The 26,158-nt window shown below is 39.2% G+C and overlaps 1 protein-coding gene across 5 annotated transcripts in view; it reads right to left on the bottom strand.

Moving 5' to 3' along the window:
* Window positions 1–26,158, bottom strand: part of LOC134537462 (probable E3 ubiquitin-protein ligase HERC1) — a 126,595-nt gene that overhangs the window by 38,085 nt on the left and 62,352 nt on the right. For all 5 annotated transcript variants that reach the window (XM_063377916.1, XM_063377918.1, XM_063377917.1 and 2 more), the window contains exons 35-49: window positions 24,988–25,151; window positions 24,060–24,180; window positions 20,707–20,984; window positions 20,042–20,195; window positions 19,830–19,942; window positions 18,622–18,865; window positions 17,006–17,330; window positions 15,269–15,414; window positions 14,089–14,230; window positions 12,148–12,251; window positions 10,660–10,789; window positions 6,711–6,851; window positions 4,408–4,593; window positions 3,265–3,728; window positions 2,400–2,526 (exon numbers count right to left, since the gene is read on the bottom strand). In XM_063377916.1, coding sequence (XP_063233986.1) covers window positions 2,400–2,526; window positions 3,265–3,728; window positions 4,408–4,593; window positions 6,711–6,851; window positions 10,660–10,789; window positions 12,148–12,251; window positions 14,089–14,230; window positions 15,269–15,414; window positions 17,006–17,330; window positions 18,622–18,865; window positions 19,830–19,942; window positions 20,042–20,195; window positions 20,707–20,984; window positions 24,060–24,180; window positions 24,988–25,151 — 2,839 coding nt within the window. The remainder of the gene's footprint in view (window positions 1–2,399; window positions 2,527–3,264; window positions 3,729–4,407; window positions 4,594–6,710; window positions 6,852–10,659; window positions 10,790–12,147; window positions 12,252–14,088; window positions 14,231–15,268; window positions 15,415–17,005; window positions 17,331–18,621; window positions 18,866–19,829; window positions 19,943–20,041; window positions 20,196–20,706; window positions 20,985–24,059; window positions 24,181–24,987; window positions 25,152–26,158) is intronic.

Genomic DNA, 26,158 nt, shown 5'->3' with positions numbered 1-26,158 from the left:
GAAGCCAAGAAGCTTACATACTAGATTCATGAGTTGTGTAGCAACAAAGGTGCGAATTATCCAAAATTAAAAGAATGCAGTTGAAAATTGTATGAAAATAAATTGTTACTAAGTCTGAAAAGAAATTAGGGTTCTGAGATGTATTTTATAGTGGAAGAAGTACGGGGAAGCTTTTATCCCACAATACCTTCCAAATATTGGGTTGCATAAATACAAAGGCACATGGTATGGCACAAGCGAAAATACGGTTGTTGGCTACCATATTATTTCGAATAAGCCCTGCCCAATATTTAGATTAAGAGTTAGCTGAAGAAGAAATAATGACGCTAACACAAAAATGGCCATGCTGCATGAAAATGCTGCACACCACAAGAAGTATTATTGTTCTCTTCATTTGGACAAGGACCAAGAGCACCTGTTGCTTAGCTCGTCCGCCAGCCTGCCTCAAGTGCAAATGGGGTAAGATATTTAGTGTTACTTATCAAACTGTCACTCCTCTTCCTACTTTTACCTTTATACTAGGGATGTACCGAATGCAGCTGTATGAAAATAAATTGTGCGACGTGAAGTTGGTGAGCGCCGCGCAAGCTAGGCCTGCCTTTCCTACAGGCAGTAGGGACCAAGCGTGTAGTGTGCAGGAAGAGAGTAGAGGAGAACGATAGGTTCTAGACCAGAGTGTATGCACGGAGACCATCGCACCGTATAAGTAAATGCAATATACCGAGTATTTTTCTTCGGGAGAAAAGGGGACATCCACGGCCACCTCCGGCCTAGCTTGCACCAGCTCCAGTCACCACAACCCCAGTCAACCAGCCTCCTAACCTAAAGCCAAATCAGTGCAGCCCTTCGCCCTCAAGGCCAAGGCCCATCCCAGTGGAAGGGGACTCACCCAACGAGGCACCTTGGGTACATTCCACGGCCCGGGACCGAGAGGCAGCCAAAAGGAAGAAGAAGTGTAGCCGCTCCCATTCAGTCAAACGTATTCTTTTCAATGTCCGTCCGAGTCAACCCAATCCTGCTAGGGAAAACCGCCTCCCGACATCAACACCACGAACCTCGCAAGGATCCTCAAGCAGACACCTGTATGGCATCTCTCGCCGGGGATACCCATCAGAGGTAATAAAGCCATTCCCCCCAACCCCGCCAAGACAACTGCTTTAAGATTGACGCATGCTATTACAAGATACAACATAGGCGTGAGATTATATCAATAGTCGAGGTAAGGCACACCCGCACATTCATTGTAACATGACAATGTAATAATGAAAATGTTAAAACTTGTCATAGAGCAGTAATTACTTACTCACTTCTCCATTTCCCTTTATTGTTTTTATAAAGAATTAACTGAAGTCCACAAATTTGGATTAGTTTTAATTCCTTCAGCTACAAATTAGAATTGAAATAAAACTGATTTGTAACTAGGAAATTCTTGAATCGACAGTTCAAATCGGATACATGTTTTAAGTGAATCGGCAAACCCTTAACGGTCACTAGTGAAAGCAGATGGGCAATATGGATGAAAACCGACAGCAATATAACTGCCGACACATTTCTTTAACAGAACCAATAACCGATAGAAAACGAATCAATACATTTGTTAAAATAATCATAGTGACAATCTCCTGAAATGAAATATTTTTTTTAGTACTAATTCAGTAACTGAAGAGAATTATTTACTGTAAGGAATTTTGGTAGATGACAAAAGAGTATTTTACAGCAAAAATGAGTGCATAGAACAATACACATAATGCATTTGACTAATAATTAACGAACACAACATTAAAGTAGAGCCTTCATTACAAACAAATTGGAGTATAAGATGCTTACGGAACTATAAACAGCTGAACAGAAAATATGGGTTCTACCTGAATGGACGAAATTATTGTACTTTTTCCATAGGTACCACTCTTTAAGTATTGGTTGGAAACAATAATTATAATTGAAATCCAGAAATTTGGGAATATTGGCCGATACCGATACACATACGATTACATCGGTACATCACCAGCAGACACCCTTAGATGAGAGACTTAACAAGGACGTTAAATTTTTTTTGCTACCTCAAAATATTTTAAATGACTCTTTATGTATATACCATACGTTGCTAAATATTTCTAAAATTAATTATTTGCATTAAAAGTTATGAAAGAATTTCATTACATGAGAATAACTGTCATTAATTTTTTTTAATTGTATGAAGATTTACCAGCATTCTGTATATTTTTATGACATGTTCATAAAGATTGAAAAGTTAAAGAATAGAAAGAGTATTTGAACATAAAGACTTCCTGCTTGCTGCGGAGGAGATCAGTCACCTAATGGGCTTGGAAGTGTAAAGACAGCGGTGGATTTTTTGTTGTCTTCCCGATATATAGCAGACACCCTGATCCTCTGCTCACCCTTGCCGTGCTCCGTCAGGGAGACGCCCCCGTGCGACGCTAGAAGCCCCACGAGAGCCTGGATGACGGAGAAGCTGGACGACTGGGTCTTCACCAGCGACGTGCCGAGAGCAGCACACAACAGCTCCTGAGACACATGCCACCAACAATGTAGTTAAGCAGAGGGCTTCATGCTGCAAGGTTACACATCGAGTGACTCAAAACTACAATAAAGCCTTGTATAACGACTCCGATACAACGAAATCATCGTTACAACGAAGCAGCTGATAGGTCCTGCCAAAACGCCATATAACTGATGTATTTTTGCTTTAAAAAAAAAATATTTTCTCACTGTTCCACCAAAAAATGCTTCTACTACAAAATATATAAAGAAGAAAAAAATCTTCTCAATATTTCTGTAGGATATGTCACAATTTTCCATTTGATTCGGATTGGCTGTGTGTTATGTCCAGCTAAGAGGCTATAAGCAATACACTCAAATAATGAAAGCTTATTACTTATTTCAGCAGGTCCTGGCCTTGTATGGGTCTCAGATAATAAACAATACTGCCTTCGTCTTACAATCAACCATGGACTTGATGTAAGTTTTTGGACATACGCCATTGCTAAGAACTTTTTGTGTTGAAGAAAAACTAAAAAATAAAAAAATAAATAAAAAAAATTAAAAAACCCAAAAAACACAAAAAAAAACCCACAAAATTAAGCAAAAAAAAATTGCTGTTGTCAACAAGGATATAAACACCACAAAATATTCCGTAACAGGAATATGGTCAACAAACAAAGAAAAACAAAGAAAAATTTACTAAGAGAATGAAAAAAAAAAAAAGAAGATAACAATCAACCACGGAGCCACAGACGCGCGTACCCGGGTGCACATGTGGACGACGAGCCGGGTGGCCTCGGCGTCGGAGCGCGCGAGTGCGGCCATGGCGCAGCTCAGGTGCCGCAGGCAGGCGGCGGCGGGCGCGGGCAGGTGCCTCGCCAGCTCCGAGAAGCCGCCGCCGAGCAGCTGGTCCCGGGGGCAGGCCTCCCCGCCGGCGGCGCGCAGGTCCGCCCCCAGCTCCACCCGGCCGCCCGCCGTCAGTCCCATCAGCCGCACCAGCCTGCGCGCGTCGCACAGCCCCGCGGCGCGCAGACCCGCCGGCAGGTCGCAGGACGCGCGGCTCGCCGACAGCAGCGCCAGCGCGCCCGTGACGGCCGAGCGGGCGCCCAGCACCCGGGCCGCCTCCGCCGCGCTCCGCAGGGCCGCCACGCGGTCGCGCGACGACGCCAGCAGCTGCGCCTGCTCCCCGAGGGTCCTGCGCCCGCTGTCCCCGCCGCTGTCCTTGCCTGAGCAGGTACAGGACATCCGCGCTCGCCCGGACAACCTTTTAAAACTGAACCATAACCTAACTCGATACAACTGACAACACGTTGGAGCAAGTAGTTTAATTTCTTAATACCTTCTTCACTGAAAAAAATGTATACAGCAAACAGAACATTCACACTTACCCAGACAACTTTTTAAAAAAACATTTTAAAACTGAACCATAACTTAAGATGATAGTCATCCTCTATACAACTGACAACACGTTGGAGCGAGTAGTTTATTTTCTTAATATACCTTCTTCACTGAAAAAATGTACACAGCAAACATTAAAATTTTTTAGATTTTATAAAATTTTCTCTATTCCAAGGATTAGATATCATTACTTCATTTAAAATGGTTGTATGTTTCAACGTTATAGTTCATACGTTTCATTCCCTGTACATTATTTTATTTTTGTATTTTTGACCTTTGAGACCTAGATACGGATTCGAAGGGTACATACATTCCATATACTCTTTGGGATTCAAATTCGAGAATTGGATTAGAGAAAACTGGGATTCGACGCATCACAATAAATATATTTTAAGATTTTTCTGGTGCTATACAATACTACTGTTATTATTACACTGGACAGGAGCAGACCAACCACCAATGCAATAGGATACACTTTACCGAGATGGTTCTGATGGGAACACTTACCTGACCCAGCGGCGACCATAGCAACAACGGGAACCACACTCGCACCCAGCGGGTCTGGCTCCGTGAACTCAAAGTTGTCGTGCATGCGGGAGTTGATGACTTTCAGGAGCGGAACGTAGAACTCCTGCAGCTCCATGTCTATGTCCTCGCTGGTGCTCAGGCATGGGATCGTCATCATCGTAGCATCTGGAAACGACATCGCAACAATGTTACTGTTTTCACACCTCGAACAGTTCGACCGAGCTCGAACGTACTCCCGTCGTTTACCATGGGTACAAACTGGGCCTGTGCGAATACTATTTTTTTTTTCATGCGAAGCGAATATCAAATTGAATGTTTATAATATTTGCGATGCCGAATTGAATTGCGAATATTGTTCTTGGCGAAGCTGTATTACACTTGTTTTATAAAAATACAGGATTAAAAAAAAATTGTGTAACATTTTTAATGTTTGAACTGATTAAGTGATTTACCGACTTTGCCCTATATATAACATCTTTCGATAAAAAATATAAAATAACCATGCATTATATTAATATTGAGCATTCATAAAAGCAATTGGTGTGCCACCTTTTCATTTTTAGGTAAATTTCAAAGAAATACTACCTACTGACATTTTTGGCAAGACCAACCATTAACTGCAAGGGGTGAAAAAAACAAGGGTTGAAGGACAAAAAAGTCATAACTCACTTCGTAGACACACCATAGAATCGGCTCAGATGTCTTATTAATCTTAAAATTTTTATCTAAAACAATTTTTGATAAGATGAGCCATTGTAAAAGGGGGTTAGAAAAACACAACGGTAGGATTGAAAAAAAAAATCTTTTTTTTGTAACATTACACTATAAAATTTGTTCTGATTTATTGTAAAACTGTAAATTATTACCAACAACTTTCACCTGGATAATTTTTTATATGACCAACCATTACTGCAAGGGGTGAAATAAACAGGGTTTGAATGACAAAAAAAATTCATAACTCCCTTAATAAGCACACTATCAAATACGTTCACTCTCTTTGTAAAACTTACGAATTATATCTCAAACTTTTCTCTGAAATTTTTTTTGATACAACCCACCAATTCTGCAAAGGGGCAGGATAAATAGGGGTTATAATAAAAAATGGTTTAATACTAGAAAAATTTTGTTGGCCCTAATTTTTGTTCACAACTAAACTTGCAACAAGTTTTATTCTATGTACTTTTTCTCAACAATTCACCATTTTCAAGAAATTTTAGTGAGAAAGTTGTGAAAGCATAATTTGTAAAATAAGAGCCTATAACTATGGATAAGATTATGTGGTGCATTGCGATAAAACCTTAACACCGAAATGCAAGTTATAACATCAAATTAAATAGAATTTAATCAAAACTTAATTCAAATAATAAAACAAGTAAACTTTTGATGTTTGAAATTTAAGGAATGTTGTTATTTCAAGACAAAAAATTGTACTGAAGTGAATGAATAAGAAGAACATATTAACGTTTTTGTAGTGAATTTATTATTGAATTCATTTAAATCACAAATGCTCACTAATTTATTTTTATTGTTCTGAATGTATCCATTTAAGACCAAATTACTAAAAATTATTTTAGCATAAAAATGCAGCATATACATTTCACCACTATTTTGGTAAAGTAAGTATTACAAAACAGCTTTTATAAAAGTAAAAATATAACACAAAAATCCAGAGTTTTAAGAACCAAATTGAACTAAAACTAAAACCACAAAATTCCGTCCCTATCTATAACCCGTGGGAATCCATGTCAAAGATGCGAGAAAAATAAATAAAATCACATTTTAACTTCCAATCATTACAATTTTCATTTTTTTTTCAAGTTTATTACAATCACAAAATTTTCAGTTGTGAAGTAACAACTGAGGTACGCAGTGAGGGCAGCGTGTCGAAGAATAAGCGACATCACAATGGTTGGCTGCCCACCGGGATGGAGACATGCCGGCACCACGGAACCGTTATCTGAGGAAGGAGGGATGAGAGTACAGTGCTCGCCAAGAGAAATGCAGCCAATGAATTTTCCAACCGATTTAATTCCAATTTTTCACAGTTCCTCGAAACTGGGCCATAACGGAGAAGAGGTTTTAACAAACGACATCGTAACTACGAGTTTTTTTTTTTACTATAGTATACTTACTCCTAGACTTGCTATTTAAATTTTACATTTGTATCTGGGAGTATTGTACTATTTATACGTATTTGAATTTAACTCCACCTGTGAAACTGGTATCAACACGAGACCTGCAACTCGGACACGAGAGCTCAGGCAGACGCGGGAGGCCCGTACCTTCCTCGACGACGTGCGAGCTGGACATGAGGTCCGGGGCCAGCTGCTGGGCGTAGTCGCTGGGGTGCACGCCCGGGGACACCGGCTTCTTGGACTTGCGGTGCTTCGAGTGGCACGAGGGGCACAGGTGGTAGTAGCTCCCTGCACACACACGAGACCCGATCGGTCGCCGTGCACTCGGGCTATCGTCACAAGCAAACACACAAGGTCTTCTTCACACAGCACATTCAGGGGCACTACAATTTTGTTTCCGTTCGTATCGTTTGAGATTATTTCGGTTATTTCAAATTAATATGTTCAGGAAGATAACATTTCCACACATTCCAGTCCTTTCCATTGATTTATTTCATTACTATTGATGCATTTAACCATTGAAATTCGTTTCTATTAAAAAAAACACTTGTTTCTTTATAAATGGGTGTTTTTGATGCTTTTTGATGTTTTTCTACTTCATTTTAATTATTCAAGTACATTTGGGTACAAATCATTTCATTTATAGTGTATAGAGCGATTTTGTTTGATGTATTTGTTTTTCGACTCATTTCTTATATGTGGTTTTATTTCATTTCCATTGGTATCGTTTAAGTTTATTTCGGATAGTTCACATTAATATGCTCAAGTAGATAACATTTCCACACATTTCAGTCCTTTCCATTAATTTATTTTGTTAAAATTCATGGATTTAATCATTGATAATTCTGATGGATTATTTTAATTTTATTTTGGTTTCGTGACACGCCTACCAACAGGGGCAACACGGCTGTGGGCGGGCAGCGATAGCTATCTCGGCGGTCTACCGCGGCCGGCATATGTGTTTAAGAAAAGAGGGGCTAACGGCGTTGAGATTATAAACGCGCGCGACACATCGCACATCAAACAGATGGAAATGATGAACTCTAAGCGGACTACAACCACTGGCAGCACCTGGCAGCCAGGGTCAATAGTCTGAATCCACCCAAAAAAATTTGAATGCAAGCAGCTTGATTGATGTCAGATTGCAGAACCGTATGATGCTGGAATAAAGACCTCGTACTTTATAATACATCAGATAACTTCTGAAAATAATTAGGAACAAGATTATAAGGTAAAATGCCATAAAACCAAAACCAAATAACACTGCAAAGGATGCCAAAAAACAACATAGCATCAAAATGCAACTTATATCATGGAATTATGTAGCATTTAACAAAAACTTACATTAAATCATAAAAAATTGTAATCTTTTAATTAGAGATGGACGAGTTGAGGTTTTTTGGCGTCGAGTCGAGCCGAGTTTAGCAATTCATATTTCGAGTCGAGACGAGTTCGAGTCACAAAATTTTTGAAGGGGTCGAGTCAGTTTGAGTTTCATAATTTTATAATTTTTTGCGTCGAATATGATAAATCAAATATTAATACACCCATTGATATAAAAATTGTGTATCCAAGATGCATCTGCATTATTTAAATATTTTAAATGATTAATTAGAAAATCATTATGTTATTTAAATATTTTAAATGATTAATTCAAATCATTATGTTATTTAAATATAAAAAACTAAGCTTTATTTTAACATTATTTCACAGTATCTTTAATGTAGCTATCCTAACCATATCAACCGTCCACAATGTTTTAAAGAATTTTTAATGTAGCTAACCTAACCTAATTGACCATAGTTATCATGATTTGTCCAAAATAAACATTCACGGACACACTGCAAACGAAAAATATGGCGGCGTACAAATAAATACCGTTGCCTTGTTTATGGTATTTCCTTTTATCAACACCGCCATATTTATTTACAATGAACAAAAAAAAACGAAGATGTACAATCGGGAGTTTGGCTCTTTCGTCTGTGAAAAGAAGGCTTCCCGAGTTACGTAACTTTTTTTTTTCCGATCCACCGGCAGATCCCCACATGAACAAACAGCTCAAGGGATATAGGCCTTGTCACATTGTCACATTCTCAATGTAAATATTGTAAATACACTTTCCGCGGCAAGATTATTCGCCTGGAACTTGTTACAACTACAAGAATATCAATATGTTTTTAAATAAATATTTCATGCATTTGATTTGGCGATCAGTAACTGATTGCCAAATAAAATGCATGAGCGTTGTTATTATTATTTTTTATTCAAACAATAAGAAAGTAATTTTATCCTAAATGTTATTGACACGCAGCGCTGCGTAGCGGAGCACAGCTAAATTTAGTTCCAAAATGCAAGGCTGGCTGGCCTAACCATAGAGTAAGTGTAAAGGGGCCTAACACGCAGCCATTTTCACGCATCACGGCTTGGTGTTATTTACTAAATATTACAATATAATTATTGTAGGTTTTTATTTTTAGGTTACGTAAATCTCTTGTTTATACGAGTTATTATAAACGGGGCACGATAAACGTGATGATTATTAATATATGTGCGTTTTGCAACAAATTTTTCTTCAGTGAAAATCCATTGACGTATTTTGTAAACAAATGCGGTACCGTATTTGAAGTAAACACAGGATGAAAAACAAAATGAAAACAGTGCACGCTGTTTTCCAAGCATTTTTTTAAAATATAAAATGGTCATGTGACATAATTTTGTCCTATAAACTGTCGCCACTATCGACTAAATCACGTTACGAATTCACGTTCATAAATGAAGGTAGGCGTAGGTTTGGTTGCACTTGTACCTATTATAGCGCCGTAGCACGGTAGCGGGCAAGGTTAGGTTTGCACGGGATTTGTTTTGTTTAAAGGTCATTATCATTTTTTGCTGTATTAATGACTTGGCGAAAACGTTAAGACAACCTATAATAAAGTGCTATAATGTCACGATGCTGGCACTTAACTCGAAACGTGTTTCGAGTCTCGAACTTGATCAAATATGTGACTCGGTTTTCGAGTCGAGTCAATCTGACCCAACTCGGCTCGGCTCGACTCGATAAACCAAGACTCGACCCATCTCTACTTTTAATGTTTGAAATTCAAGGGATGCCATTAATCCCTGGCAATATATTGTACCAAAGTGAATGGAATAGAAATATTATTTTTTTTTATTGTTATCTATTAGTAAATCACTTTTAAACCACAACTGCTCACTAATTATTTAAATTATTTTGAATGTATTTTTTTTAGTCCAATTTATTACAAATTAAATAATTGTAAAAATGCAGCATATAAATGTGCCACTATTTGGGTGGAGTTAAGTAATAAAAAACATCTTTTATAAAAATTTAAATATGTAATAACATCATAATCCTGTTTTAAAATTTTAAATTGGAATAAAAATAAAACCATAAAATTTTGCCTCTATTTAGAATATTTATAATATTCAGCGACGAAAATTAGTAAGTCATGGTACAAAAATTTTTTTTTGATGGATGACATGACCGCCATCTTGGTTTTTCGAGCACTGTAACAAATAACAAAAGACAGAGACAGTCACCGCACAATTTCGCCATCATTAGAAAATTAAAGTTAAATATATTTACATCTGAGGTCACCGTACATCCGAGCATTCAGATAAATTATGTGCTGTGCCGTAACTGAGAGAAATTTTGAATAATATAAGATTAAAAAAAGTTATAACCTTGTAACTTAAAAAAAAAAAAATCCCTGAAAATTAGAGACCCGTAAATTTCGCGGGTTCAATGACCTCTAGGATAGACTCCAATATCCTCTACACACTCTGGCAAATGCAAACTGTTCATTGGCTGCTGACTTGTGAGTCGTCTCGACTGGGTGGCCTGTGATTCGACATTTCTATGAGTGAGGGTCTCTAACTGGCCCTCAGTCCTCCAGATTAACAGAGAACCAATGACAGAAGCAGCACTAAGGTATAATTATTTGAATTTTAGCATAACACAAAATGAATCCGCGAAATTCACGTGTCTCTACTGATGATGTTTATTGATTAACATCCCTTCTTCCTCCTCAACCGTGGCATTCTCCTCGGGGATGCGACTGAGCTGGCAACGTACCGGTGACAAAGCCGCAGAAGGCAGCCTCGTCGAACTTGGTGTTGCAGCCAGGGTGCACGGTCAGGAAGTGCGTCCTCAGGTGCTGCGTGGTGGCGTGGCAGAGGTGACATGTCTGCGGGCCGGTGCCCGCCTGCAGAGTAAAAAAAAAAAGTGAGTGCACTCACGTACGCATGTTGAAGACACATGAGTTTTTTTAACAAAATTAATATCACTAACGTTCACAATAAATAAACATTTTTTTAATGATATGGACAAGCATTCAATATCGATCACAAGGTCCGTGCATTTTCCGCGCAAAAAATTCCGATAGTAGCTTGAAGTCGAAACACTGCAGCATTGTCTGTGCTTCGCGATTGGGCAAGTTCCTTTCAGATACGTGTCTACTGTTGCAGCACCGATCACGGCAATCCAGTGCGGAAGCATACTCGTCCTGAGTGGCCCGATCAAGTAAGGCAACGACTTTTCTCGCTAGACGGTCGCCAATCACAAGAAAGAAGCCGCTTGTGCGGGTATAGCTAGTTGCAGTCTAATAGGCGTTCAGATTTTTTTCGCGAAAAATGCCTGCCCCTATAAATCACTAAAGTATAAGATTTAAAGACACGTATATAATTTTTATTTGTACGCAACTTTTTTTTGGTATGTAGCCTCTTTTCCATCCTGTCAAAATTTTATTGAATGGTGCGCGCGCATGTAAAAATTCATTCACAATTTTTTCCTGACGCACCTTTAGAAGTATAACGTCAAAAAAAAAAAATGGCGACTTAATTTATGCAGAGAGAAAATTAATGTGACCTCCAAATCATTTTGGACCGACTATGATGAATCTTAAGCGAACTTAAGCTATCACAGAGGTTAAGTGCGAATCGCTGTCAGTTGCTTTGCAATATGATCAGGAATTCATTTTAAGCTCTGCGCCTGAGAGGTGTCAATAAAATACTTAAAAGTTCTAAATTACTTATTACAAATATTATCACGCAGTTAATATTATATTCCTTTGCAGTAATGTCATGATAATGTACGAGAAAACGATACAAAAACCTACATAATAGTACTATTTTTTAGTGAGTTATTTGAGGTTTTATTGGTATGTCAGCATAAATTCCAACAACGCTCTCAAAGGTAGAGCACAAAATATTTCCGAGTGCAAACAAACAAAACAATATAAATTTGGGAAAATGACCAATAAGGGAACAGGCCCTGGAATAACTAACTACAAGAGTTATGAAACATCTGATGAAAACAACTGTGTTGCCAGATCGAAACAACACCAGCACTGTGAGCTCTGGGTTGCCAAATCGAAGCAACACCAGCACTGTGAGCTCTAACTGTGTTGCCAAATCAAAGCCACATCAGCACTGTGAGCTCTGTGGCCAAGAAGTGGACTAGGGCCACTGCTAGCAAGGAGAACGAAGGGCGTATCCACGCAAGTTGGTCACAGGGAGTGAGAACATGACAACACGGGTACGCCCCAAGGGCGCGTTCCCTCACCACCGATGCCCCGTGGTGCTGCGTCCCGTCACGAGCCTCTGCCAGCACCGGGCGGAACGACGGCTGCGTCTCGGGCCATGCGCCCTGGTGCTCCACATCTTGCGCTGGACGGAAGCGTACAACGCGTTTCAAACACGTACCAAGCACTTTCGCAAGAATACAAAAAAATAATTCCGAGTTTTAACTGTGTTGCACAAAAAAAATAATAATTTAACATTGCAATCACAGTGGAAAGTATGTAATCAGACATGTTCGAGACCATGGCCATGCCAGATTATCGAACGTCGTCGTCTTAACGTGAATAACGAAAAATTAATAGAAAATACAATAGTATTTTTAAAAAAAAAACTAGGGATGGGCCAATCAAATTCTCAAATGTCATAAAATCCTTTGAATTCAAAGGATTTAATATTCTAGGAAAAAGATTTTAAGAAATATATTAAAGGAATGAAAGTTAATTAAAAAGTTCAATAGAAAAACCATCTGAACTTTACAAGGTAAATTGTTTTCTTCATACCAATATTGTTACTAATCACTAAGATATTGTAATTTTAACATATAATTATATGAATAAAATTACGATATAGTAAAATCTGGAGAAAAAAAAACATTTATGTGGTTGATAGTTTCAATACCATAGCTATAATTTTTCACTCATTATACATTATTTTATTTTTGACACTTCACACATAAATTTGGATTCGAGGGGTGTATTCATGGTACTTTCTGGGATTCGAATTCAAGATTTGAATTTGAGAAAATTGGGATATGTCCCATAAAAAAAAACCACCCTATAATAAGATGCTCTAAAGAAAAAAGAAAAAGGACCGTTACTTTTTGAAAATGTTCTTTAATATCATATTGAATCTGTGATTTAGATTTTTTCTTAAAAAAAAATAAAGAAATGATGTAACATCCCAAACACCCCCCCCCCCCCCCCCCTTAACTAAACAGGAAACACCTGAAAAGAAAACCAAATGTAACAATTAACTCCAGCGAACTAAACACGCCGGCAGCTCCGTAATGCTGATGGTCAGGTCAGCTGGCAGGATCAGCATGGATAAATCTCACCATGAGTGGCTCGATTACTGCCAGACCGTAAAATATACCAAAAAAAATCAAAACCTAAAAAAAAAAAATTGTGTTTCACTTAACCTCTCTTGGATGCCATAACCTTTATAACTATGATTTTACAGTGAAAATATTGTCAGCACTGCCATAATGTGAAGGGTTCTATTCTTAGGACACTTCTCCTTGCATTTACTCAAAGTTGTTCCATTTCCACCACTAACGTTCTTAGATATGACCAAAATAAATAAATAATTGTTTCCAATTTGTTGTGTTGGTAACATCTACGATGATCATCATGTTACAAGAAGAGAAGACCCACCGACAGGGAAAATATTATACGGTTAATTGCGATAAAACCGAAATAACACCAAAAAGCATGTTATAACACCCTGTAACAACTAAATGCAAGTTAATACACCATATACTGTAGTACTTAAATGCAAGTTAAGTCATGGATTAAATGGCATTTATCAAAAAAATCCAAATTAAAAAAAAAAGAATCTTTCTAATGTTTGAAATTCAAGAGCAGTCATTATTTCCAGACAAAATTTGTACCAAAGTGCTTGGATCGGAAAAATCGATTTCATTTATTTTATTGCGCGTCTCTTATTGAAATCACTTTCAAGCCAAAAATGCTCACTAATTATTTTTAATGCTATGTATCTCTTTTAGACCAATTTAACACTAATTATTTTATCGTAACAAAGCAGCATGTTAAATTTTACCAGTGGTGGAGTAAGTATTCATAAACAGGTTTTTTTTTTAATAAGGACAATAACACAGATATCCTGTATTTTAAAAATGAAATTGGGACAGAAAATAAAAAAAACCATAGAATCTTGTCTCTACCAATCAACTGACGACACTCACGGACTGTGTCGAGGATGTTGGACAGATGCTCGAACAGCAGCTCGCTACGGATGGCGGCCCGGCCTCGGCCCAGGAAGACGGATCCCACCGAGTTGGTGTGGCAGCCGCGCCTGGAGTAGGGCCGGCAGAACCAGTTGTGGCTCTGCGGGACACAACAAGCTGGTTTCAGCACCACCCACTTTGCTGCCACTACTGGGTACTTGTGAAGACATCCACAAAACATCTATTTAAATGACATTTAAAAATATTTAAAACAAAAAAAAAAATTATTTTTCACATCAAATCTCACAAATTTATGGTGATGAATAGAATTATAAATTCCAAATATTTTTATGAGTAAAAATGTCTTAAAGCTCCGAAAAAAAAAAAAAAACTTCAGCTTTGCTTTGGATATAAAGCTTTGCAACACAACTGAAGCTTAATCTACAACTAATAGCAAATTTCCTGGCAAAGTCAAATCCAATATTAAAAAGAGCTTCAATTTATTAGCTTAGCCGAAGCTTCGCACATCATCAGCATCATACAGTAAGCAAGTATTCCTTTGGGACCAAACTGTTTCCCTTTGGTCGGTCATTAACACTCAACTAAACATAAAACATAGTGCCGCCTACAACAGACACTACCGTGCTCGGGACGTGATTGCTTCTGAACTGAACAGCTGAGAGCCGTGTGCCGACAGTAGACATGATCCTGAAAGAATCTCCGACCAATTACATAACACACAATGATCTTACAGTGTTTTTAACGTAGAGCTTGTCCCCGAATCTTTTCGCGGAAATGACACGGCTCTTGTTGAGGTTAAAATAAAATATTTATTCCTACAAAATAAAAAGAGGTTTAAAAATTTTTTGGACTTCAAGCAATAGATGCCAGTCGCAAAAAAAATTAACTGTAGGAAGCTGTTTGGACTTGTGATGTTTTTAAATTTGTGTAAATATGTTGGGACTTTGAGATATTCCTTATATCAAGACTGTGTTTGAACTTCCCGCGCTACTGGCTGCGGTAGCGCCACTAGCTGGCAGTGCCGGCAACTAGTCAGTCTTTGTTATTGCGCCGCCGCGGTAAGTCGTTCCATCAGGAAGATGGTGTTAACAGTCCACAGTCAAAACAGAAGCTTAAATAAAAATAACTTATAAACAGGATAGATATTAAATATTAAAATTATGAATAAAAGCTCTACCCGAGTAGAGCAGGATGATGCATTTTCTTCTTCTTCATGATCGTCAGATGATTCTTCCTCCTGCTGCTCTGCATCGATACAGGGATGTTCGATCATCCACGTGGCCAGCTGGTTGATCGTGTGTGCCGACATATCTCCAGTGCTGCCTGCAAAGGTGTGAATGGCGTCACAATGTTCATGTGTACAAATCAAGCGTCGTACCTCCAACAGTGAGAAACAAAAAAAAAAAAAAAAAAAAAAAAAAAAATCCCAGTACTTAGTCCGAGCCGATAAAAATATTTATTCAACTAGTTTTATTTCTGTGAGAAATTTTCTGACTGCTGAATCCTAAAACTGAAACTTCAAACAACAAGAAATTGAAAGTGCTTGATAAACCAAAAAGCTATAAAACGTATATGTGAACCAAGATGATTACCAGGCATCATCAGCCGTACGACTATAAGTATGTCTACATAGCGAACCACCAACAGCACAGTAATGAGAGCATGGTTATATTTTGAAAAAAGGCAAATGTGGCAGAAATTGCTGTCGGCCAAAGGTTTTATAAACATGTGCCTATTTGTTTCTCTGAACACAGCATTTCATCGAAGCTCTTAACACCAAAATGTAATTTAAAAAAAATTAAATCAATCTGCAATTTGGCTAAACTTAACTGAAATTACAAAAATTTAATTTAATCTTTTATCATGGTTTTTTCATTGAATGTAATTTATTTAGCAGGAATTTTGTACCAGAATATATGACCTAAATGGACTGGAAAAAAATAATAATAATATTATATTGTTTGATCTAGGGTTTCTTACCCCAGTAATTTGTTTTAACATTATTGATGACACGTGTTTCAAACACAAAAAAAAAACAAATTGCAGATTTATTTATGTTTTTTATCAGTAATTCTGTTCTAGACATGCTTATTACTAATAACTTTTTAAGTGAATCAGGTGTTAATATTTTTGGTGAAATAAGTATTACGAAATGTTTTAGTTTCATATTTGTTTAGTAATACCCTTCTTTAATGAATAAAAAATTTATGAAAATAAAAACAATCACCCTGAAAACTCCTGTTTAAAAAAAAAAGTTTAAAAATAAAACCACAAAATTTTGTCCCTACCCATGGGTAGAAGAGACCCAGGAAATTCACGGGTTCATTTTGTGTTATGCTAAAATTCAAATAATTATACCTTAGTGCTGCTTCTGTCATCGGTCCACTGTTTAATCTGGAGGACCGGGGGCCAATTAGAGACCCTCACTCGTGGAAGTGTTCGAATCACAGGCCACCCAGTCGAGACGACTCGCAAGTCAGCGGCCAATGAACAGGTGGTATTTTTACCCGTGTGTGTAGAGGATATCGGAGTCCACCCTGGAGATTCACTGAACCCGCGAATTTTCCGGGTCTCTACCCACGGGGTACTCGGAAACGTCACAAGGGGGTTCTCTTGATTGTTGATTACATAAACCAAAAGCGCAATCTCTTACAAGTAAAAGTGATCAAACTTCACTCAAAATATAATTCCTATGCCTCCTTTCACGTCTCGAGTTTAGAAGAACGATTTGAATAGAATCCACAACACCATTTTCTGGCCGAGCAGTTGCCTAATCAGTCCTTTCTACGGAAAACTGCACCAAGATCAAATATTGGAGAACACGGAAACGAGTAATCTCCTAAAAGAATCGACCAGTAACTCTACCCCCACTCCAAATGAAACATCTTGAAACAAGGTGCGGACGGGGGCGCACCTGTGGCGTACAGCGCCTTCTGCACGTGCTTCAGGGAGAAGCCCATCTCCATGAGCGGGGCGGCGATGGGCGGCGGGGGCGGCGAGGGCGTGCGAAGGCGGGCCGACACATGCAGCAGCGGGGCGGACTGCGGCGTGGCGCGGTTGGAGCCGCCGGCCCCCGCCGCGGGGGTCAGCTGCGGGGAGGTGAACTCGGAGAAGCTGCTGAGGGCCGAGGCGAGCGGCAGCGACGACGGCGGCACCAGCGATGACATGCGGCGCACGATGCGCAGGAGCGACGAGGGCGCCGGCTGGAGCTCGTTGTGCGGGGCGGTGGCGCCGCGGTCCTGCCCACACCCACCCCCCCCCGGGGTCAGACAACCCTCCCCGCATCGCTCCACGAGCCATCACACATTCACCAACACAGATTATACTACTGAAAATTAATTTTGAAATTTTTATTTGGGTAAGATGTATTGTCAAAAAGGTCATTAGAGATGGTAAATTATGAAAGGCCGTCATCAGAAACCAAAGGCCCCTGGGGCAAATAATTTTGTCGGGCCCCCTCCCTATTATTAAATGTAAAATTTTTCAAAACCCCACAGTTAAAAAAAAAAAAAACTCAAATGACTTCAAAATTACTATGGCCAAAACTATAAACATGATCTCCGCATTTTCGTTACTTGGGAAAGTTTTTTTATGAATTCTAATAGCAATAGACTCGTACTTTTCATCACATCAGGGTAAACTTAAGTATTAAAAAAAAATTTCAAAACTCAATCGGAGCCTCCCTGGTGCTTGTGACCACACTCCACTGTTTTCCCGAAATGACGTCATCAAAAGAAGTACAAATAAGACACGTCTCACTTGAGTACAATCTACGGAGACAAACTCCCTCTTTTTTTTTCTATTTAAACACTCTTTACTACACAGTATCGAGTTCGGCCGCATATCGTTGCATTTTGTTTCCTAAACTAAAACGCTTCAATGCCAGATAAGTTCTCCTTTGAAGTTAATTAATAGTCAGACAAGTTATTAATTGAAATAGTTTAATATTTTAGTTAAAAAAAAAAGTGTTGCGAGCACAATTATTTTTAATAACTATTGTCATTTTGTCACTCCCTCAGTGGGAGTGGCCCTGGGGCGGCCCACACCCTCCGCCTCCACCAGTAGCGTAGCCAGGATTTGTATATGGGGGAGGGTTAAGAAGCATGGTCCCCCCCCCACCTATTAAAGCGGAGGGTCAAGGGGTCCTCCCCCGGAAAAATTTGTATTTTAAGGTGTAAAATAGTGCTATTTTAGCAGTTTTCAGTACTTAAATTTAAATATTGTAATGGTAAAATTTTTTATTAATTTTAATATGAAATTTGTTTGAGTGATTAATAAGAAATTAATTAAAGACTTGTTGCTAAGGGGGTAGGGGGGGCTTGAACCCCTAACCCCCCCCCCCCTGGCTACGCCCCTGGATAGCAGTAAGACACCCAGGCTTTTAGCTAACGTGCTTTCAGATAAGAAAAAAAATAGGGGCTAAGGGCTAAGGGGGGGGGGGTAAGAACCCCTAACCCCCCCCCCCCCCCCCGGGCTACGCCCCTGGCCTCCGCAGACGAACAAACACGACGGCCCGACAGCGGGTCTCACCTGCTGGTGCTGGCCGGTGGTGATGGCGGCCGCGGCGGCGGCGACGGCGGCGTCCCGGGCCGTCTCTGCGTCCCGGGAGCGGGTGAGGCTGCGGATCTCGGTCTCCGTCTCCGAGATGCGGAACCCCTCCTCGGCCTTGGCGCGCGTGCACAGGGCGTGCAGGACGGTGTGGACGCGCTCCATGTCGCCGGTGGTCGCCAGCTGCGGCAGCTTGCACGGCTCCACGCTCTGGTCCACCAGGCACCTGGCAAGGGGGCACACACCTCGCGTTCCACACCGACGGCAGCGACTGTGGTCCTGGCCTCCGCATCGCGTCACATCATTAGTGTCAAGATTTTATGGTAAATTGTAGGGCCGTGCAGAATCTCGAAATTTCTAAAACATTTCCGGATCACTACGGTTTTTTTTACAGTCTGGCAGGAAATAAAAATAAAAGTTCCTGAAATTTTCAGGATTTCTGTGAGATTATTTACTTTTTTTTGGGGGGGAGGGGAATATTTTAACTACATTCAGCGAGCGACTTAATTTATAAAATGCAAATAAAGAAATATAGATATTCATTACGGTTAATCAGACATATAAAATTAACAACCTCCTGCATTACCCCTAAGTAAAAAAAAAAAAAAAAAATTAGAAATGTCAGCAAAAAGATAGGCCTTATGCATGTCTGTAAAAAGCACACAATGCTGTTGGTCGATCGATGGTTAAAAAAACGTGGCCCTGGGGAAACTTGTATGGTTCTGGTAGAAAACACCTGTCTCGAAACATAAGGAATAAAGAGTCTGTTTCGCTGGCATGCTATGAAATGTTTATTGGGTAGATAATAATCAGTGACCTACCGGTGCTTATATAGTGTATTAACTTGCATTTCGATGCTACATGGTGTGCTGTCATACTTTTTGGTGATATTTAGGTTTTATTGCCATTCACCATTTAATTTTGTCCCTAGTGATAACTGATATGATTCATCTGAATGTAGTAATCCTCATTTAGACTAAGCCTACGATAATTAATGTTCTTTACTTTTTACTTAATTCTCTCTTCTTATGGCCAATTTTCTAAGATTTTGAAATGATCAAGAGTTGTTTTTAAGTTGTTATGCTACATTAATAATTCGTACTTTCTCAACTTCACCGTGTAAAACAAAATTTTTATGCTGCAACATGACGACCTGAGTAAATTCAAGACAAATTCTCAAGTTTTCTCACCTAACCAAATGCTGAAGAACCTGTCGCAGCTTTTCTTCGTCCCTGCCTTCGTTGCCATCTTTCGAAAAGTCATCATCTTTCTTCTCAATTTCTTTGGGTGAACCGTCATTTTGCTGTAGTCACAAAAAAAAAATTCCCCCGTGTAAACAATCATAATTTTTTTTTAAACTAATTCGAAAACCATTTTAAGATACAAGTAAAGTGATTAATACCTTTTCCTTCTCCGAGGGCCTTTTCGGAACCAGCAGCAACTCGCCGTACTTCTCGCAGCCCAGAACAGCAGCCAGAGACTTGAGCGAAGAGAACTGGAGGAACGCGAGCTGGACACACTTCACTTCACACTCGAGAAGTTTACGATTGGTGGCTCTGAAACGGTAAAAAAGACTTGGTACTATTAGCTAATAAAACCAAATTATGCTGGTGAATGGAATTGAGAGGCATAATAAAAGAAAATAAGTAAAAAGAACAAAAAAATTAAGGGGAAAGTAGACAAGGAAGAAATCTTAACAGTAGGAGAAAATAACAAATAGATAAAGAGATGCTAAAAAGAAGGAAAAAGTAAAAAAAAAAAAAAGAATTATAGTTCTGGAGAAGGGGGGAGGGAAAGAAATAGCTCGAAAACAATTAAAAGAGCATAGCAAACAATCAGGAAAAGGACACTAATGAAATAATGACAACAGAAAGTGAGAGAAAAGGTGAGAAAAGATATAAGATGGAATAAAGATAACATTGCTGTTGCGTAAGACCACTTAAGCAGGTTAAAAGATAAATCATGTAGGATGGGACTGAATGAATGAATGCTACCACAGTACAGTGTGAGCCCAGGCAATGTCCAGCACTGCTGTTCAGTTACAGTGGCGGCAATGGTCGGTCCCACCTTATCGCCTCGTCGTCCTTGCTCGACTCGCCCGCGCTGACGGAACCCTCGCTCTCGCTCTCGCCGACGCCGACGGACCCGCGCCGCGTCACCGTGTCCATGATGAGGGACACTATCTCGTTGGTGAGGGACTCGACGGTGCGGTTCGAGTGGCGGTGGGCGGCGGCCTCGCCCGCGCTCGTCTCCGGCGTGAAGGACGAGTGGCGGCGCTTCAGCTGGCCGTGGCTGCTCACCAGCTCCAGCTCCGCGGACGTCAGCTCGCACACCGGGAACGGGAACTGCGACAAGGAAATCCCTGCGCTGACCAAACACCGACTCCACACAGACGATCCTTGTTGTCCAAGCACAGGACCATCAGTGGCGTAAGATCGGCAAACAGAAATGTAGTTGTTTGTTTCATGGAGTTTTACTAACACAAAGTTACGTACAGTTGCTTAACGTGATGGGCCTTCCAATATTATAATTTTTTTTGTGACATTTGCAAGTATTTGTTTCAATATAACGATTTATTTTAGTGTTTTAGGAAAACAAAGAAATGATAAAAATTTAGTTTGAAAATTGCACTTATCAGAAGCAAGAATAAATATAGTTTAAAAAACTAAAGAAACATGCTTTTAAAGATTATCAAACTAAAAAGTAAAAAATAATTTTAAAATTTAATTTATGACAATAGAATATAAGCAATACTAGTATAAATGAGAAAAAAGCTTGAGGCGCTTTGTGCCATATTTTTTGTATATTAAGCGCCCCATGCTTTTTTCTCATTTATACTAGTATTGCTTATATACTATTGTCATAAATTAAATTTTAAAATTATTTTTTACTTTTTAGTTTGATAATCTTTAAAAGCATGTTTCTTTAGTTTTTTAAACTATATTTATTTTTAACTTTTTAGTTTGATATTCTTTAAAAGCAAGTTTTTTAGTTTTTTAAACTATATTTATGTATAATTATCATAGGGAAATGAGTTACCGACACTACCTATTAACATCTGAGATAACTATTTGGAGTTGCAACGTCACAAAAAAATGGTAAAGTCTCTCCGAATCATTTACAGTTAGATGTATGGATATAATCTTAGAATTTACCGGAAAAAAAAAAACATCTTTTTCTCGGCGTGGCCGGGAGTAGAACCCATGATCGCTGAATCCGAAAGCTGACATCACAGAAGTCGCGCGCCTTAGACCGCTCGGCTAACGAACGTAATGCAATTAGTGGGACATTTTACAGTGATAGGCCACTCACTCTTAGTCGAAAGAGTTACAGACGGACAGACAAACATACAGGTGAAGCTAATATAAAGCATGTAAAAAGGTGGTGTTTGATGCAGGAAAGTGTAAAATTGATGGCTTTATGCCTTAAGGTTATGCATAGATACTTAAGGCAAGGGGTCTTCCTAGATTATAGTGGGCTCTAAATTACAAGGTGGACGAGTTTTCTCATAAATTCTAGTCATATCTAGGATCTGGGATCAAAAAGCTTACCCTTGCTAAATACACTTGGCTCATTAGGTATCACAGCCAAAAATCATCTGATGTAAAAAAATTTGCCATCAGACTAGCAGTTTTTTCTCAAATAAATAAACATTACGTTATAATTTAATATAGTTTAATATTTCATTTTTATTTACAAGTCAAAAATTTCAGGTATTTTAGGATGAAGCCTTCCCTGACGCTGGCCCCTCTACTCTGGGGCTCCTTCCTTGGGAAGAAGTGACGCTCGTCGGGGTCTCAGGGGCCACCTCGACACAAAGTAATGCACGGCCGAGGCACAGGAGGTGCAGGTAGCGCGACAGAGTCTCTTCCAGAGGTATTATTAATGAGGCAGGATGCACAAGGTTCCTGTTAGTTAGTGACGCGTTGACACAATTTCCGGTGCAAGGGCGTTTATTATACCCAAAACAAAACACTATATCTGGCTTCCTGTATACACATACAGCTGCCCCTATAGTGCCTACCATTTAAGGACACGTAACTTACGGGAGACAGAACTGCCTCCAGTCTTCCTGCCGTGCCGGCCGCAGAGAGGCGTCTGTAGACAGACGGGTTTGACACGCCCGGAAACAGGACGTTCTAGCTTTCTAGTCAGGGCATCCGTACTGGTGGCATCCATACACAGATGATAGAATCGGTGACGGGCAAGTGGCTGCGACAGAGGGCAAGCTCTCGTAGCTGAAGGTCGTAGGTCTTGAAGTGCAGGCTGTTCCGATGGGTAGAGGATAAATGAGCCGAAGGCTTTGAGAATCGAGGCAATAAGGTGAGTCAGTGGTTCCACGACCTCTTTTATCTCATTATTTCTGGCCAGGAGGAGGGTTAAAGAGCACGACACTGAATGGCGACGCATGTTGAGTAGGCGATGTAGGGAGGGGAAGAGATGCTACCTCCCACCCCAGGCAAGACTTGGCAGTTCCAAGTCATGCAGTTGCTCTAAGCTGAGCGTGTACTGGGATGGTGACCGTGTAGATACCCACACCTGGGCGCTAATAAAGATGGGCGAACGGCAGCAGAGAGCAGGAGACGGGGAAATTGGCATCTGTCGGTAGTTGCGTGCGTGACACACATCAGTTACTGAATTCAAACAGAATCGGACAAATTACTATGAGAGTAAAATTGTCCCACAGCGTAGCTAAAATAATTACCTATAATTGTAAAGTTACGTGAGGCTAAAATCTTGGCAGTGTGTATGAGCATGGTCTTTAGCCAAAAGACCAGTTTGGTCAAAATCAGCTACAATGAGCTACAAAAAAAAGACATTCTACATATTTCCAGCATTAAACCAATGGCCCTGCAAACATAATAAATGCATCAACTAACTTTGTATTGATTTCTTCTGGTTTATGAGCTGCATGCATTTTGCAGTGATCAACCTCGAATAACCTGATAAAAATCATAATGAAGGTAGGATTGCCAGAACTGAAAATGCAAAAACTTCTAAAGATGTTGAGTTTACCAGAGAATAACGTAACTTAAAGTCAATTGTGGTATTGTTGAAGAAAACACCAAAATTATTATTTTTTTGGAACCATTCAACCTTCAACACATGGATTGCAAGTAAATTATCTAAACCAAATTTATAAATGTATTTTAATAATAAATATAAACATAAGTAATAATTTTTTTTTTAAATATGTTTAACAATTAATATTGGTTGAGCAACTATAGGCTTACTATTAGTACCAATGCATGACTACTTGTATATTAAGTTAACTAGTTTTTAAACCTATGTATAATATCATCCTTGGGGTCTGTAATTCTAAGCTCGTTCATTTTGAAACAAATAAAAAAAGAGTGTAAAAATAATTGGTAATACAGATGTGGGTTCTTCGTGCCCCTAGCCGCTGCCCCAACACTCACTTCTCCCGTGAGCCCGCTGAGCCGAGTCAAGTTCTGCACGATGTCGGGCGTCAGTCCGTCCAGCTTGTTCGCGTTGAAGAGCAACTGGTCGACAGGCTCCACGGAGTTCACAGGCACGTCACTGGGCACAGAAACAAAAAGGTTGTCCGTGAAGCCCCTGCCAAATTACTGGATACGCCATAAGGATTACTACCAGGTAAACGTAATTAGCAAACGCGTGTTTCCATTATGCGGAATACGTTTTCACCAGACACTGTTACGAAGCTATGATATTCTCACAGAAATTTTGATTTTTGTAAACCATGCACTGTTTCATGGCACTTCTTCTTAGATCCAAAGATTTGTTTGATATTTGTTGTTAATATCGTGTTTAAGAGAATTATATATAATTATATATTTTTTTAATTTTCATCTACATTACTCAGTATTAATTGGTTACTGTACAGAATAAACAAACATTAAAATAGGTTTTCAGAAATTTAATATTAATTTATGTGTGCCTGGCCCTCGGATTAGTTAAAAAAAACTACCGATCAGAATTTGTTTCTGCACACCTGATGATTTACCATTTTATTTATGACAAACCATCTCTCCACTTACGAATTTAATAGGTAAAGTCACTGGTATGTTGTCTAAAGTGAAGGTCTTGGCTTCGATTTCGACACGATAATTAGCCCTAGTCTAATCATTCGTACATTTATTAATTAATTTGTTCATTGATACTTTTATTTATTCTTTCTATTCGTTCATTCATACAGACACACGCCTATTAATTTGTTCATTTATACATTTATTAATTCATACTATTGTTCATCATAAATTAATTTATACTTTCATCCATTAACTTGTTCGTTCATACTTTTATTTGTTCACTCTTGTTCGTTCACGCTTTCAATTCGTTCACCCAGTGAGGCCGCCGGTGCCGCACCTGATGCTGCCGTCCATGTCGCTCCACTGGAGCTTGACGGAGGACAGGCCCTGCTTCAGCGTGCCCAGCACGGTGGCACGGCGTCCCGACGGCCGGTGCAGGCACTGGCCTCCCACGCGCAGCCCGCGGTCCACCCCGCCCATCACCGCCAGCGCCGGCCACACCTGCGCGCACCGACACGTGTCTCCCGGTGCTCACGCTCTCGCCATTCTCTCGCCGCTCTCTCGCCACGCTCTCGCCACAAACCGACAAGTTCCTCTATTTTTTTTTTTTTTAATTACGTGCATATCACGGGCGTACAAGGGAAAACCCTTCAAATCCATACAATGAAATTATGAGAAAAAAATTGATTTTTGAATATTCACATGGGTTTGTGAAATATTGTAAAATATATATACGGGTACTGAAACATGTTCAATCTAACATAATAATATACTTGTCATATTATAATATACTTGTCATGAAACACATTAAACTGGACTTTAGTCACATGAATATCTTATGATGGACTTAGTGGGTTTTCCTTGTACGCCCACGATATGTTAACGATAGTACAGATTTGAAATGAGACGGACGCACGTTACAATAAAAAAAAAACTGATAAAAACAAGAACAAAAAAAATCACTGTACTGATTTTGTATTTTTTTTTTTTTTTGCCTGGTTGTTCAGTGTCTTGTTTCTTTCAAAGTCTGTCCTGTTGTAATCTATATCATACATAATTGGCATATTTTGAAAGGTTTGTACAGCTGACCACACAGAACTGTACTATCCACAAAACATTTTTTCTATCTAGTTTTGTGATTGCCTGTGCATGTCTAAACTCTTTCAAATTATATTATGAAGCGCAAGAAAACTAAAATAAGTTTAAGTTAAATTTAATATGTTAATTTGGAACATTAAATTGGAAAACTTTTTTTCACAACCACACTTATCATTTTATTACTATTTTAAATATTTATTTCTGTTATTGCCATTCTATATATGTTCACTATATGCCCAGGACAAGAATAATGGTGCTTCGTCCAAACGTAAGCTAGGCGGACAATATACTAGACGTTATCTTTAAAAGATTTGTGCAATGGGAGTGCATGACTTGAAGTAAGTTTTTGGACATACGCCATGCATAGCAATGGCGTATGTCCAAAAACTTACATTAAGTCAATATACTAG

The sequence above is a fragment of the Bacillus rossius genome, chromosome 12, assembly GCF_032445375.1.
Source record: "Bacillus rossius redtenbacheri isolate Brsri chromosome 12, Brsri_v3, whole genome shotgun sequence".
NCBI classification, from domain to species: Eukaryota; Metazoa; Arthropoda; class Insecta; order Phasmatodea; family Bacillidae; genus Bacillus; species Bacillus rossius.
Note: the sequence above shows the minus strand (reverse complement) of the source record. Positions and strands in the feature narration are given on the sequence as shown.